This window comes from Podarcis melisellensis (assembly GCF_964234715.1).
Source record: "Podarcis melisellensis genome assembly, chromosome: 9".
In the NCBI taxonomy this organism is placed as follows: Eukaryota; Metazoa; Chordata; class Lepidosauria; order Squamata; family Lacertidae; genus Podarcis; species Podarcis melisellensis.
The window spans coordinates 1863026-1876004 of NC_138541.1; the positions used below are offsets into that span (position 1 = coordinate 1863026).

The 12979-nt window shown below is 44.7% G+C and overlaps 1 protein-coding gene across 4 annotated transcripts in view; it reads right to left on the bottom strand.

The window, feature by feature from the left end:
* The window catches only part of ZNF638 (zinc finger protein 638), a 64989-nt gene that overhangs the window by 571 nt on the left and 51439 nt on the right, over positions 1-12979 (bottom strand). For all 4 annotated transcript variants that reach the window (XM_081924731.1, XM_081924730.1, XM_081924732.1 and 1 more), the window contains 7 exons: positions 8412-9804; positions 7787-7840; positions 5508-6648; positions 5337-5405; positions 4207-4479; positions 1992-2081; positions 1040-1158 (listed from right to left, as the gene is read on the bottom strand). In XM_081924731.1, coding sequence (XP_081780857.1) covers positions 1040-1158; positions 1992-2081; positions 4207-4479; positions 5337-5405; positions 5508-6648; positions 7787-7840; positions 8412-9804 — 3139 coding nt within the window. The remainder of the gene's footprint in view (positions 1-1039; positions 1159-1991; positions 2082-4206; positions 4480-5336; positions 5406-5507; positions 6649-7786; positions 7841-8411; positions 9805-12979) is intronic.

Below are 12979 nucleotides of genomic sequence, written 5' to 3' on the forward strand. Positions count from 1 at the left end.
GATAGGACACTCTAGCCTTGGGAATCTGGGCGTTAGGAGACTGGGTAGCAAGTGGGCAGGACCTTCAACTTCTAAAATATCACAGACCCCCAAATCAGATTTATTATTTATTCAACATACCTACATACCACTTTTCTTCCAAAGCAGGGCTCAAAGCTGCTTGCAACATTAAAAAGTAAACTTGTTGGAAACAAGAGTTAAAATGCATTTAAAACTGGCATTAAAGTATACTTTAAAAGGTAAAAGGTAAAGGGACCCCTGACCATTAGGTCCAGTCGTGGCTGACTCTGGGGTTGCGGCGCTCATCTCACTTTACTGGCCGAGGGAGCCGGCATGCAGCTTCCGGGTCATGTGGCCAGCATGACTAAGCCGCTTCTGGCGAACCAGAGCAGCGCACAGAAATGCTGTTTACCTTCCCACTGGGGACCTATTTATCTACTTGCACTTTGACGTGCTTTTGAACTGCTAGGTTGGCAGGAGCAGGGACCGAGCAATGGGAGCTCACCCCGTCGCGGGGATTCGAACCGCCGACCTTCCGACCTGCAAGTCCTAGGCTCTGTGGTTTAACTCACAGCACCACCCGCGTCCCTAAAGTATAGTTTGCCACGAGATTAATGAGCACCTCATAGTGCACTGCTGCTAGGGTCAGTTGTACTTGTTTATATGCATGTGTGCATATGTACAGAGAATCTGGAGATAATACCACCTATAAGTAAGTTTGACCTCCTGGGACAGAAACATGGCATGGTTTTTGCATAAGCCTGGGACAGCTCACTTGGTAGAGCATAACTTTTCCCAACTCAGGGCTGTGGGTTCGAGCCCCACGCTGGGAAAAGATTCCTGCATTGCAGGAGGTTGGACTAGATGACCCTTGTGGTCCCTTCCAACTTCACAATTCCACAATTATCTGATTTATAAAGGCCCCCAATGCCCTCCTAGTGCCTGAGATGTCACACTCCAGGAGAAATGGACTTCCATTTTTCAATACAAACATTTCATTCACCAGAAGGAAGCACAAAAGATAACAAGTAAGTACTACCTCCATATTTTCCTTGTGGAGCTGAGATTGGCAATGGGTTTTCATGGATGCTTCATCCACACAGAAACAGGAACAGATCTGACAGAAAAAGCCAGCCTTTGGAACAAGGAAATCCAAATCTTAAAAGAGAAAGGACACACACATTAACAAGTGCAATTCCAAGTCATCCTTTTATTTTGCCCAGATAGGGGCAAAAGAGGGGAAATGACACAAAAGGCCACAACAACCAGAAGATTCCCTTTACAAATGCAAAAGTTATCTATTTCCTTTTGTGACAATGATTCAGAAAGCTTTGAGGCTTAAGACAGTTTTCATAACTACTATACCTATAAACCATAATTTCAGATGACCTAGCATTGCCATGTAATTATAATACTTAGCTTAATTGTGCTATGTTACCTCTGTATGTAGCTTAAGCGGTTTATACTGTTTTTTGTATTTACGTTGCTTTGTTAATTGTGCTATTTAGGTCTGGTTATTTATGCTACTTGGGCTGTTTAAGCTTTTTAAAATCGATTTATGCTAGTTCTGATGTATTAGAGAGATATAGGGGCACTTCAGGAAATTTATAGAGATAGGCTCTGTATCCATGACAGGTATTTAGGAAGAAGTTCGATAAATTGTTAATTTTATCACAGGTAACAAACTGTAAGATTCATGTCACTGTTAATATTGTCATGCAAAACACAGAAAGAAGTCCTCAGGTCACTTCCACAGGATACCACACATAGATGCAGGACCACACATCTTATATTAGAGCAAAACCAAGACAAAAAAACCTGCTTCATCTGCTTAAACAGCAACACCAACTCCCAACTCTGCTAAATCCGAAATGTGGGGACAGAGCAAAAGATTCACCACAAATGACTGCTGAATTAGTAAATAGTTAAATAGGAAGCAGGTAATAAGAATGTTGAAGTGCTTTTTATTTTAGAACGTAACACGATCTTACCTTTCAACTGGCTTGGAGCCTTGCATTTCTCTGAAGAATCTGTTTTTCTCCGTTTAGACTCTGGTTCCTCGCATTCTGAGTCAGTTAAATCTATAAAAGACACATTTTAGTTAGCATACATAGGAGATGCAGTATAGTAACAACGCCATGTTCACATATAAAAATGAACTATGGAAAAGCATGAATAAGAAACTGTGCTGGTACATAGAAGGAATACAGCAGCTGTTTGCTCCCCTCCTGTTCCCAGGAGCTAAACCATGATTATGGGCAAACCTAGGCAAACCCAGATTTGTCTCCCCAGGTTTGCGCAAAGCTTTCACTTTGTAGGGAAATGCAGAAGCAGCAGGAGAGGAGGAAAGGCAAAACAGCTTTGTTTCTCATTCCATGCATCAGCATGCCTACAGATTCAAGCTAAGCCAGAATCTGGTTTTAATGTTACATGCAAACCAGACCACTGTAATAATAATAATAATAATAATTTATTATCTATACCTCCACCCATCCAGCTGGGTTTCCCCAGCAACACTGGGCGGCTCCCAACAGATTAAAAACAGAATAAAACATCAAACATTAAAAACTTCCCAAAACAGGGCTGCCTTCAGCAATAAGTCCTCAGTGTCAGGACACCCCTATTTGACACTGACTCAATGGTGGGTGTTAATGAAAAGGCCCTTTCCCCTCTTAGCCACCGGCTATGCCACACCAGGTGAGGATACTCAGAGAAGGGTCTCCAAGGATGCCCACGTGGCTTGGCTCGTTAGATTTCTTGTCTGCCTGCTTCACCTGAACCCCTTCATAACCTCAACCTAATCCTAGCTCTAATCTCTCTCTTTAAATTTTTGATCCACTGGGGCTCGCATTTAGCTTCGCTTTCAAAACTGCAGACCGCTTTCCACGACGCATGGGGATCAGAGGGCAGTTTCCAACATACCACAAACACACAGGAATCATCTGAAGCTGGCACCCCCAAACTTGGCCCTCCAGGTGTTTTGGGACTACAGTTCCCATCATCCCTGACCACTGGTCCTGTTAGCTAGGGATGATGGGAATTGTAGTCCCAAAACATCTTGAGGGCCGAGTTTGGGGGTGCCTGATCTGAAGTATACAGCAGGGCTGAGGATACAGCATTTCTTTCAGCCTTAACAGCAATCACTAAAACCAAGTAAGAGGCATTCACTAATTTATTCCAAATGCCTGGGAGAACATTGTCTTTACTTGCTGGTGGAAACCCATCAGAGTTACTGCCCACCATGCCTCCAGAGGAAGAGTTCTCTCTTGCGTCACCACGAAGCTGACTGAGCTCGCTGGTGGGATGATGAGATAAGCACCCCTTGCTGACCACAGGATCCAAGATGGTTGATACAGTCCCATGCAATGGAGGCCTTCACAAGTTAATATGGAGAACTTATCTGGATCTGGTAGCATATAGCCAGCCTCTGCAGATCCCACATAATAGGGGTTGTGTGAGCATGTGCAGATGCAGTCATTAGTAACTTTGCAGCAGCTTCTTACATGAGCTCTATTCCTCAAGGACAGGCCAGCACACTACCAGGGCGAGGCTATCCCAATCGAAGCATAGCTGCAGTAATAGGCTCTTGTGGAGTGAGGTCAAGGAGCATTGCTTTTCCCACCTCCATTGTGCCTCCCTACTCCTGAGCAATAAAACAGGGGGTCCTGATAAATTCCTGGCCCTAGGTGGAATGTGAAAGAGTTACTTTTACCAATATCTCTTAAAGCAACCCATTAGACAGCATTTTTTTGAACTGGGAGCTTTACTGCCTGCTCACTGCATCTGAAGCAGTAATTTCCTCTCCACTTGCAAATACAGATATTCAAAATTGGCTTGCACTGACTGCAATACCATTATGACAAATAGCAGCAGTGATGAGGATAACGATGTTGCACTGCTTACAATTTTATAAGGCTGGTCAGTATTATTGTTCCCATACTGTGGCTGGGAGGATGAAGGCGAAGGGTGTGGCTTACCAAAGGCCCCTTAGTGAGTTCAAGGTAGATTCAAAAATGTGAGCCATGGCCTTCCTGAATCATAGCTCCATCTCTTAGCCACACAGATGCACCATGCCTGAGGTGCTGAACGGTTTGGAGAGACTGCCTGATAGAAACAACTGCAAGCATCTGTTGGGCTGTTCTGTCAGCTTTCACCTAACTCAAACCAAGAACATAAAAACTACAAAAACTGCTTTCTGGCTCCTACCTTTTTCAGGCTTCTCAGAAGGTTGTGAAGACGTCACCTCACTGCAGCTCTCCTCCTTCAAATCTGCACTGGGAACCTGGTCTTGAGGTTCAGATTTTGTGTCCGGTTCTGCTGTGGCCGTGGCCTGACTGTCTGCCATAGAAACACTCACATCTGAGGAAGGCATCTGCACATTTTCTCCTGCTTTCTCCTCACTGGCAGCGGACGCAGAGCTTTCTTCAACTTCCGTATCAGCTTCTCTACCAACAGCACCCTCTCCAAGACTATCTGGCTCTAGTTCAGCATAAATGTTAGACAGCTCAGTTACTCTTCCTCAGATCTTGAGGAACTAACAACAGTTTGAGTTGCATTATCAGTAAGGACTAATCATTGCCAAACATAAGAAGTTTAAGAGCTTCATCTTTTTAATTCATGCAGAACTGTGGTCTTCAAAATGAAGACTTCCCTTCTTTTCGTTTTGACAAACATTTCTCAAAATTCTGCATCCAGACAACCAAACCCATTCAGAGAATCGTAAAAGAGAATCATGCAAAGTACGTTTCCGGACAAAAGCCTTGTGGGCCCGCAGGCTGGAGGTCCCCCATCCCAGCACTAACATGCCTAAAACCTTTGTGACACTATGAGTGTACAAGGCAACTTCAGGGACCATAAATGGGACACAGAGACTAAGGCATGCAGGGCCCAAGCTGCAAGGAATTTCATGGGTCCTGCCTGGAACTCCAAATTTGCCTAGTGTGGACCTCTTGGTAATATGTTTCTAATAGGCCATCTCTCTCAGGAGAGCCTATGTTCAGTGGCACCTAGAGACTCTTAAAGGAGTTTGCATGAGCTCAGATTAGTGGAAAGAGAAACAACAGAGTTCCTTTCTTGCAACACGCCTAACTGCGAGGTACATCACGCAGGAACTCGTCTTTGCATGAGCCTCCAGTGTGGCAAGTGTGTCGGACTCTGAGCTAGAGGAGGGTTCAAATCCCCATGAAGCTCTTTAGGGGAGCTTGGGCCAGTCAAGTCTCTCAGCCTGAAGCTACCTCACAGGATCAAAATGGGGAGAGAAGCAACTTGCCTGCCCTCTTGAGCTCCTGGAAGGAAAAGCAGGAGAGACATGCAAGACTCAAGTAAATAAATCTCACCAGGTGGTTGCTGGTCCTCCCTCATACTGCTCTCGCTATCTGGCATTTCTGCCTGGTTCAATATTGGTTCTGCAAGTAGAAGGTTGCATATATAATTCTGACACTTTTGCTCAGGTGGCTTTCACCTCTTCCATGGGGTTGAGCCCTGTTAAGACATAACTCCGTTCCTACCTGCCACTGGCTGCTCACACCCTGTGTCAGCTTCAGGCGTCCGGCTTGTTTCTTCATCTCTTCCTTCATCCTTTTCTGTGTCTATTAAGGCAGCCGGCTTGTCAACTGTGCCGGCCACAGAAATGCAGGTCTCCTCTTGAGGCTCCTCTGCCTGAGCCTCAGTTCCTTCAAGTTGTTCCTTCGAGGCCTGCTCTCTCTTCTCGGCCAGAGATTCACCTGGAGTTCCAGCTTCTTCTGGCTTGGCCACATCCTCTTCTGGTACAGCTACTGCCATGACAACCTCTTCCCCCGATATACTTTCAGCAACAGACTCTTTCACTTCTGCGGTGGGAGGAGAGTCACTTTTCCCTTCTTCCTCATCCTCACTTCCAACCTCGTCTACAGTAACAAAGTTAAGATCTTCTTTCAAGCGATTGAAGTCCGCCAAGAAGTCTTCGTCATCTTCCGCCACCTCATCCAAAGTCACCAGATGCTGATCATCGATGTCCTCGTGGATCTCATCCACAGTAACTAGAGTGCTGGGATCTTCTGGGATCTGAGAAGAAAGGAAATCTACAGGATCCTCTACAGGATCCTCAACAACCTGCTTCTCACCCTCCCTGGATTTTATGGCCTTGCCAACCTTGAAATGTGACAGCTCACTTAGCGGCATCTCTTCCACTTCTCCAATTTCATCCACAGTGACTAAGGGCTCTGCTTTAAGGTCCGACTCATTATCCCCTAAAGCAAACGCATCCTTAGGGTCTTCTTGCTCTGATATCTCATCTAAAGTAACAAGTGACTGTGGATCTTTGATCACTTCATCAATCAACTCCTCCTCGTCGTTCACTTCATCCACCGTGACCAAAGTCTGGGAATCTGGCACGGCTTCCAAGTTCAGAAGCTCAGCCTGCAACATTCCACCTTCATCTTCTCCAATCTCATCCAGAGTAACAAAGGAAAGCTCATTCTCATCAACGTGCGCAGAGCTCTTGCCCTTCCTTTTCTTGGAACTCGGCTCGGAAGGAAGGCTTTTCTTGGTGTGATCCTTCCTTTTGCCCCGTACGGGGTTTCTCCTGGGCTGAGTGGGAGAGTCCGCTTCCTCTAGAACTTCATCCATGGTCACAAACTCATCCAAGTTAAATGGAGAAAGCTCTTCTTCCTACAAAAGAAAAACAAAGCTCAGCTTTAGCGAGCAAGAGAAATCAGCAGAGGTATGGTGACAATGATGCCCAATAAGGGCAGTTCAAAACCAAAGAGGTGAACATAGAAACAGAAATTTACCATGGCCACACCAACACAAGGTTTGTGTCTTTAACTACTGTTTATAGAATCTGCTATCTGGAGGGGCTTTGCCCTAAAATGGGGGAGTAAGTAAAGGCTTATGAGCTTAGCATGACTAAAAAACGCAAACCAGGTATTTTGTGGTTTTTATATTGCAATTTTATGTTGTGAACCGCCCTGAGATCTATGGATGAAGGGGTGCATACAAATTTTATAAACAACCAAACCAAACCAAAAACCAAACCAAACCAAACCCTAGATCAAGACAAAGGCCCCTCCAGTCCAAATTCCTGTTCCCACAGCAGCCAACCAGGCACCATGGGGAAGCTCACAAGCAAGACATGTGTGCAACAACTACACCCTCCCTGCAACTGGTATTGAGAGGCCTCCTGCCTGACGGGAGAGGTGGAGCATAGCTGCCGTGAGCAACCATAGATGAGCGTCTTTTCCTCTGTGAATGTGTCTCATCTGCTTGGATGGTCCTCCAAGCTGGTGAGTGCCATTACATCTTGTGGAAGGGAATTCTATAATTTAAATGCAGCAACTTTTTACCCTTTACCCACCAAAGTTCCTAGGAACCCAAACTTTGAAGAAGAAGAAATGTGGTAACCTTTTTTTTAAAAAAAGGAAAAGAAAAAACTGGGATATTATTGTTACTGCTATGAAGCAATTGCCGTGTTTGTAGAAAAAACTCAGAACCTCCCCCACCTCACACTTTCCCTCTCTCATCTCTCGAATCACACCAACGGCATAGGCTGGTTTTCGCCCCCTGCTCCAGCGCAGGAAACACAACCCATGTAATCCAAATCCAAAATTTAAGTGGAACCGTGGAAACCATAGCAGCTTTCTCCGGTTGTGGTATTATATGACCATGAGAATTATAATAATTTTTTAGTCGACAGGAAAGTGGTAAGAAAAAATACCCCTTCAAAAACTCACTGCAGAGACCTTATTTCAGGTGCTTCTTGAAATTATTGTAATTCTAATGCTGTCACTCGCTTTGTTTCTTTCCTTACCTCTTTTGGTTTTGTGCAGCTTTTAGAACTTCTAGTAGTTCTCCCAGCAGATACCTGAAGAAAATTTAGAAAGGGGAACAAGAATCAAAACAACAGAATTGCAAGCTCAACGATACACGACTTCCCCCTTTAAACTTGGATGAAATTCATTAAACGCTAAGAAAGTTAAGACCGTGCCAATCATTTTTAAGATCCGGGTATTGAGCACACCAACCACCTGGTGAGTAAGTGGTCCCTTCTCAGCATCCAGCATGTGCAAAACCGTCAGGATTCGACACAGAAAGCCTCACCTCACGACAGAGGAGACAGCGACAGCAAGGGAAAGAATGAACAATACTTGCCGCCCATTCAGAACTGCACCGTGAAGAGCTGGTGCTCTACTCTCAGGTTTACCCAGAAGACGTTCCCGTCCACCGAGTGCTTCCGAGTGAACCGCTTTCGAGCTGTGTGTGCCATGAATCTAGAGACGGCAGGATACCTGCCTGCCATGTTTGCCCCGCTTAATGCAACCGCTTAGAGGAAGGGGAAGGGAACAGGCTATCACTGCACTGGTTCAGGATCTGGAAGAAGCGTCAACATTAGTTACCAGCCAGTCACAAGGAGCCAGCACTTTAGCCCTTCTCACCTTATTGCTGCCGCTGTCTCGCTTCACACTGGATGATCTACTCTCCCGCTCCGGGGTCTGCTTTGAGCTACCCTTAGTTTCCACTGGGGAGTCCTTGTCTGGCAGCGATGAACTCTTCCCAATGCCTAACTTAAAAACAAAAGAACGTACGTTGGGCTTAGACTTGCTGCCATCTGTCACGTTTGACCTGCCGCTCGGAGGCCTTTGCTGACTCGCTTCTTTTGACACCACTTTCTTTTCAGTGACGGTGCGGCTCCTGGTTGCCGGCTTCGCAGGAGTCTTCTGCTCCTCTTTTCTCAGAGTCGAAGCTTTTGTCTTGGATACATTTGGGACAGACACTGGAGCCTTTAGCATACTTTCGCTAACAGAAGTAGTCTCCGCACTGGATGTTGATTCTGATGCAAGACTGACGGATTCAGCCGCTTGTCCCGGTCCTTTACTGACGGATTCAGCTGCTTGTCCCGGTCCTTTACTGGGCTGTGCCTTGGGTAGAATTTGTTCAGGACTCTTGTCGTCTGTATTCTTTTCAGGTTTCTCTTCCTTGGTTGGTCCATCATTTGATAGCAGCCTTTCAGGTTGCTTCTCTAAAGTTGTCTCCATCTTGACTACATGCAATTCAGATTTCTCCTCTGTGACTTCCACAGCTTCCAGCACCGCTGCCTCAGATTCCACCACTATATTAGCTTCAGCTGCGGAACAGGGGATTTCAGATTCCTTGTCTGTCACCCCCCCAATCACCTGATGTGTAGGTGTTTCTGATATATTGAGTAATGCTTCAGTACTATCTGCCTCTTGGGTTATTGGCTTGCTATCTGACTGTGCGTTGCCACTTGACACTTCCTCCACGGCAACTTCTGCAGAGTCCACTGGAAATGTCTCAGAGGTGCCAGCAACTGTGTCTTCTCCTTCCACAGTCGTGACAGAGTCTACTCCTATGCTCTCCGCTTCAGTCGTGCTGGATAATTCTTCCGGTGATTTACCAACAGGAGTGGCTACTTCTTCACTTTGGTTTTCTCCAGCAGCTGCAGGTGCATTTTCCAGAAATTCATCCTTAGAGGTGTCTGTAATTTTTTCTTCCTTCTCCAATTTGGATGGCAAAGTAAGAAGAACTCCTTCGGATTTTACTTCAGATGATCCTAAATCAACTGGCATAGTAGGTGAGGTTGTTGCTCCAACTCCAGAATCCTCTTCTGATCCTTCTGTCTTTGATGGTTCCGATGCCACTTCACATACCACTTTCTCAACGGGTCTTGAGTCTTCTTCAGTCTTCTCTTCTGGAATCCTAGGCTTCTGATCAGAACTTGGTTCTTCCTTGGCCTCAGGAGGCTTTGGTGAAGGAACAGCAGCTGGGTGCACCACTCCTGATCCTTCGGGAAATGTGTTCAAGTCAGGGCTAAATATATTTAAAAAGACAGAAGAAATCAAGCTATGTTGAGAACTCCACAGTAATCAATAACCCCTCGACGCCAACGGTTGGGATTTCCTGATGCAACAGAGCTTAGCATTAGGAAATCTGGCCTAACAACCAAACTGTCTTTCACAATGAGCCAAATTCTAGTTTACCTCTCTCTTAGGTTGCTTCAGCATGGCAGGCATCTTAGCATTTCTCTAATGGTACTAGTCAGTATGCATGTGTGCTCTGTGTACCTTGGAGGTGACAGGTCAGGTTTAAGTTTAGGTAGGGAGATAGACAGACAGAACACAGGGACGCATAGCTCTGGCTGTGGATATAAACCAATTTAAAGTTAGAATAGGAAACCCTCCTGATCTTTTATCCACCTTCCTGCAGTTCCGCTCCAGAAATATGGGTGCTAAATGGGGTGTTACCTAGAGAACTGAAATGAGAGAGACAAGAGTGGAAATGTCCACACATACACACTCGCTGAGCCTTTAGTCCACTTTCAGCTTTCTGATAGATTCCAAAATAACCAAATTCAAGGCGACAATGTACAGTATTCCAGAAAACTTCCACTTACAAGTACATAATTATTAGGAATGTAAAAACGGTCCTGCTGCAATCAGATCAAGGCTCTATTTGGTCCATTGAGCTTCCAGCAACAGCCAAACTGGTGCCTCCTGAAAGCCCATTCTAGTGTATCTCTAGAATAATCTCCACCTGGAGGTGAATGATTTCAAAGCTGGGGTAATGGCAATTCTGCTTTGATGACCTAGGAAAGGATGCTAAGATATCACATATTACAACTGAAAGATGATCACACACCAAACTGGGTGCTCTACATGTTATGTGAAGTGAGTCAGGCGCCCTCAGAAAGAGGGCAAAATAAAAGCTCCATAACAACCTCCCCCCACACAAAGCACAACTGGCAGGGTTTAGTGTGCTGTATTCTGCAGAACCAAATGAAAAGGGGAGGCGTGTAAACTGTGAAGGCAATTGATGGGAGAAGAACTGCCACTATCACAATCGATTAAAGGGGGGGGGGAGTGTCTTGCCCAAGCAGGAGCAATTCCAAAAGGAAACATCAAACCTCAAAAAATAGGACTACAAAGCAGTAAAATATATGCAAAAATAATGTTCTCATTGATAATTTTAATATTTCTTGCAAACCACTTTGAGGTTTTACACCAATCAATCAGTATATAAATTTTGCTAAGTAACAGAAATAAAAATTTGAGATCACTAAATTTGAGAAGATCTCAGGAACCTACCTGGACCCTGAGATCATCTTCTGAGGCCCTTCTTCTTATGCCTCCTCCTTGAGAGGTCCGGAGGGTGGCAACAAGAGAACAGGGCCATTTCTGCGGTGGCTTCCCATTTGTGGAATGCTCTCCCCAGGGAGGTTTGGCTGGCACCTTCATTATACACCTTTAGGTGCCAGGCGAAAACGTTCCTCTTCAACCATGCCTTGGGCTGACTGATTGTGTTGTGGAAGGCTGGATTATTGGGTTGTCTTTGTTTTATTATTATTATTATTTAGTATTTTCTCCTTTTTCATATTTCAATTTTATGCTGCTAATCATCTGAGATTCTACGGGTATAAGGTGGTAAACACATTTAATAAATAATAATAATAAATAATAATAAATGGTCAAGCACAAAAGGCATGGATTTTGTGACTTGCAAAGGGGATGCTGATGCGTATTTGAGTAAATGAAACTAGGAGAGTAAGGAGTGCAGGGCACACTATAATGAAGCACAGCAAACAGGATCCAGAACCGAACCAAGCAAAAACAGTATGGTTCCTCCAACTTTTGGTAAAAATAGATGGGACCTTCCAGCTGGGATTGGTGATGAGACGCAGCTCAACTTCATGGCATTAGTGAATTTACAGAACTCCAGGAGGAAACAAAAAAGTTCCTGACACATCTGTATGGTTTGGATAGACCGCTGCATGAAGTCAGAGGTAAACTGCAAAGAACATGTTTCTAAATTGTGAAGATATCCAACCGAAATTGGCTTAACACATATATCCCCTTCTCTCTGGGCTTTCAACAACACAGCTTGCACATGTGACTCTTTTCAGGTGAATCTAAACAGGACAATTCCCAGATAGGTTGGTCATGCTACTCAACCAAAAGGGAGCCTTTCTTGAAGAAGAGAAGCTACTCACACAATGATTCAGTCCTTTAAAATGTGTTTTTTAGGTGCAGGTAGTGAACTTTAGCAATTCATTGGGGAGATTTAAGAGTTCCAGGACCTTCTGTCAGACAAGAAAAGAACAGACAAAGAAAAAAAAGTAGAATTCACAGCCAAGAATAAAATCCTGCCAAAGAGATGGCGCTTTCAGGAATGATAGAGTTGTGACATCAAGATTCTATCAACAGGGTGCAATAATTTAAACAAGTCAAGGAAGCACCAGACACACAACCCCACTTGCTGTTGCAGTCTCGCACCCTTGAGGAAGCTAATGGAAAGGACAACCCATAAAAAGCATGCCACATGTGAGTGAGGCAAAAGAGCCACACACAGCTGTTCTTCATCCGAAGCTCAGTTCATCTTCAGCCACCTCCACCTGGTTCTGGGGAAAAACTGTTTGCCGAAAACATGCCATCATGGGAAGAGGTATCAAAGCACATTCAGAACAAGCAGGTCCATCAACTCATCCAGAAGATGAAGTGATAGCCATTGTGAAGAAGTGACACACAGTTTATTAATCAAGATTTCATCTATTACGTCCGATCAACCATAAAAACATATGGTGTCCATTTGTTCCCCAACAGAGTAAGGTCAGGGGAGCAAGTAAAAAGAAAAATCTGCCTTCTTTCTGTACTCCACAATTTAAATTTTTTTCTTCTTGCCATATTCCATCATGAGCGCAAACGATTCAGTGAAGAACAAGCTTTATGCCTACTAGCCATGCTGCTGGTTTCCTTGGAACAGAGAACAGGGTGTGTGGTTTGTTTGTTTGTTTTGGGGTTTTTTTGCGCAAAAAGCCAGCAGATGAAGCTGACTCAGGTATGACCCATGCAAAGTGACTCTGTTACATGGGCTTCCTCAACAGCGGTTATGTTAAATGCTTCCTTCAGATGCAGTATCTCAGGACCCAACGTTTACACTCAAGTAAGGAGACAATGAGTTACCAAATGAGCCTGGTGTTCTGCATGCACCA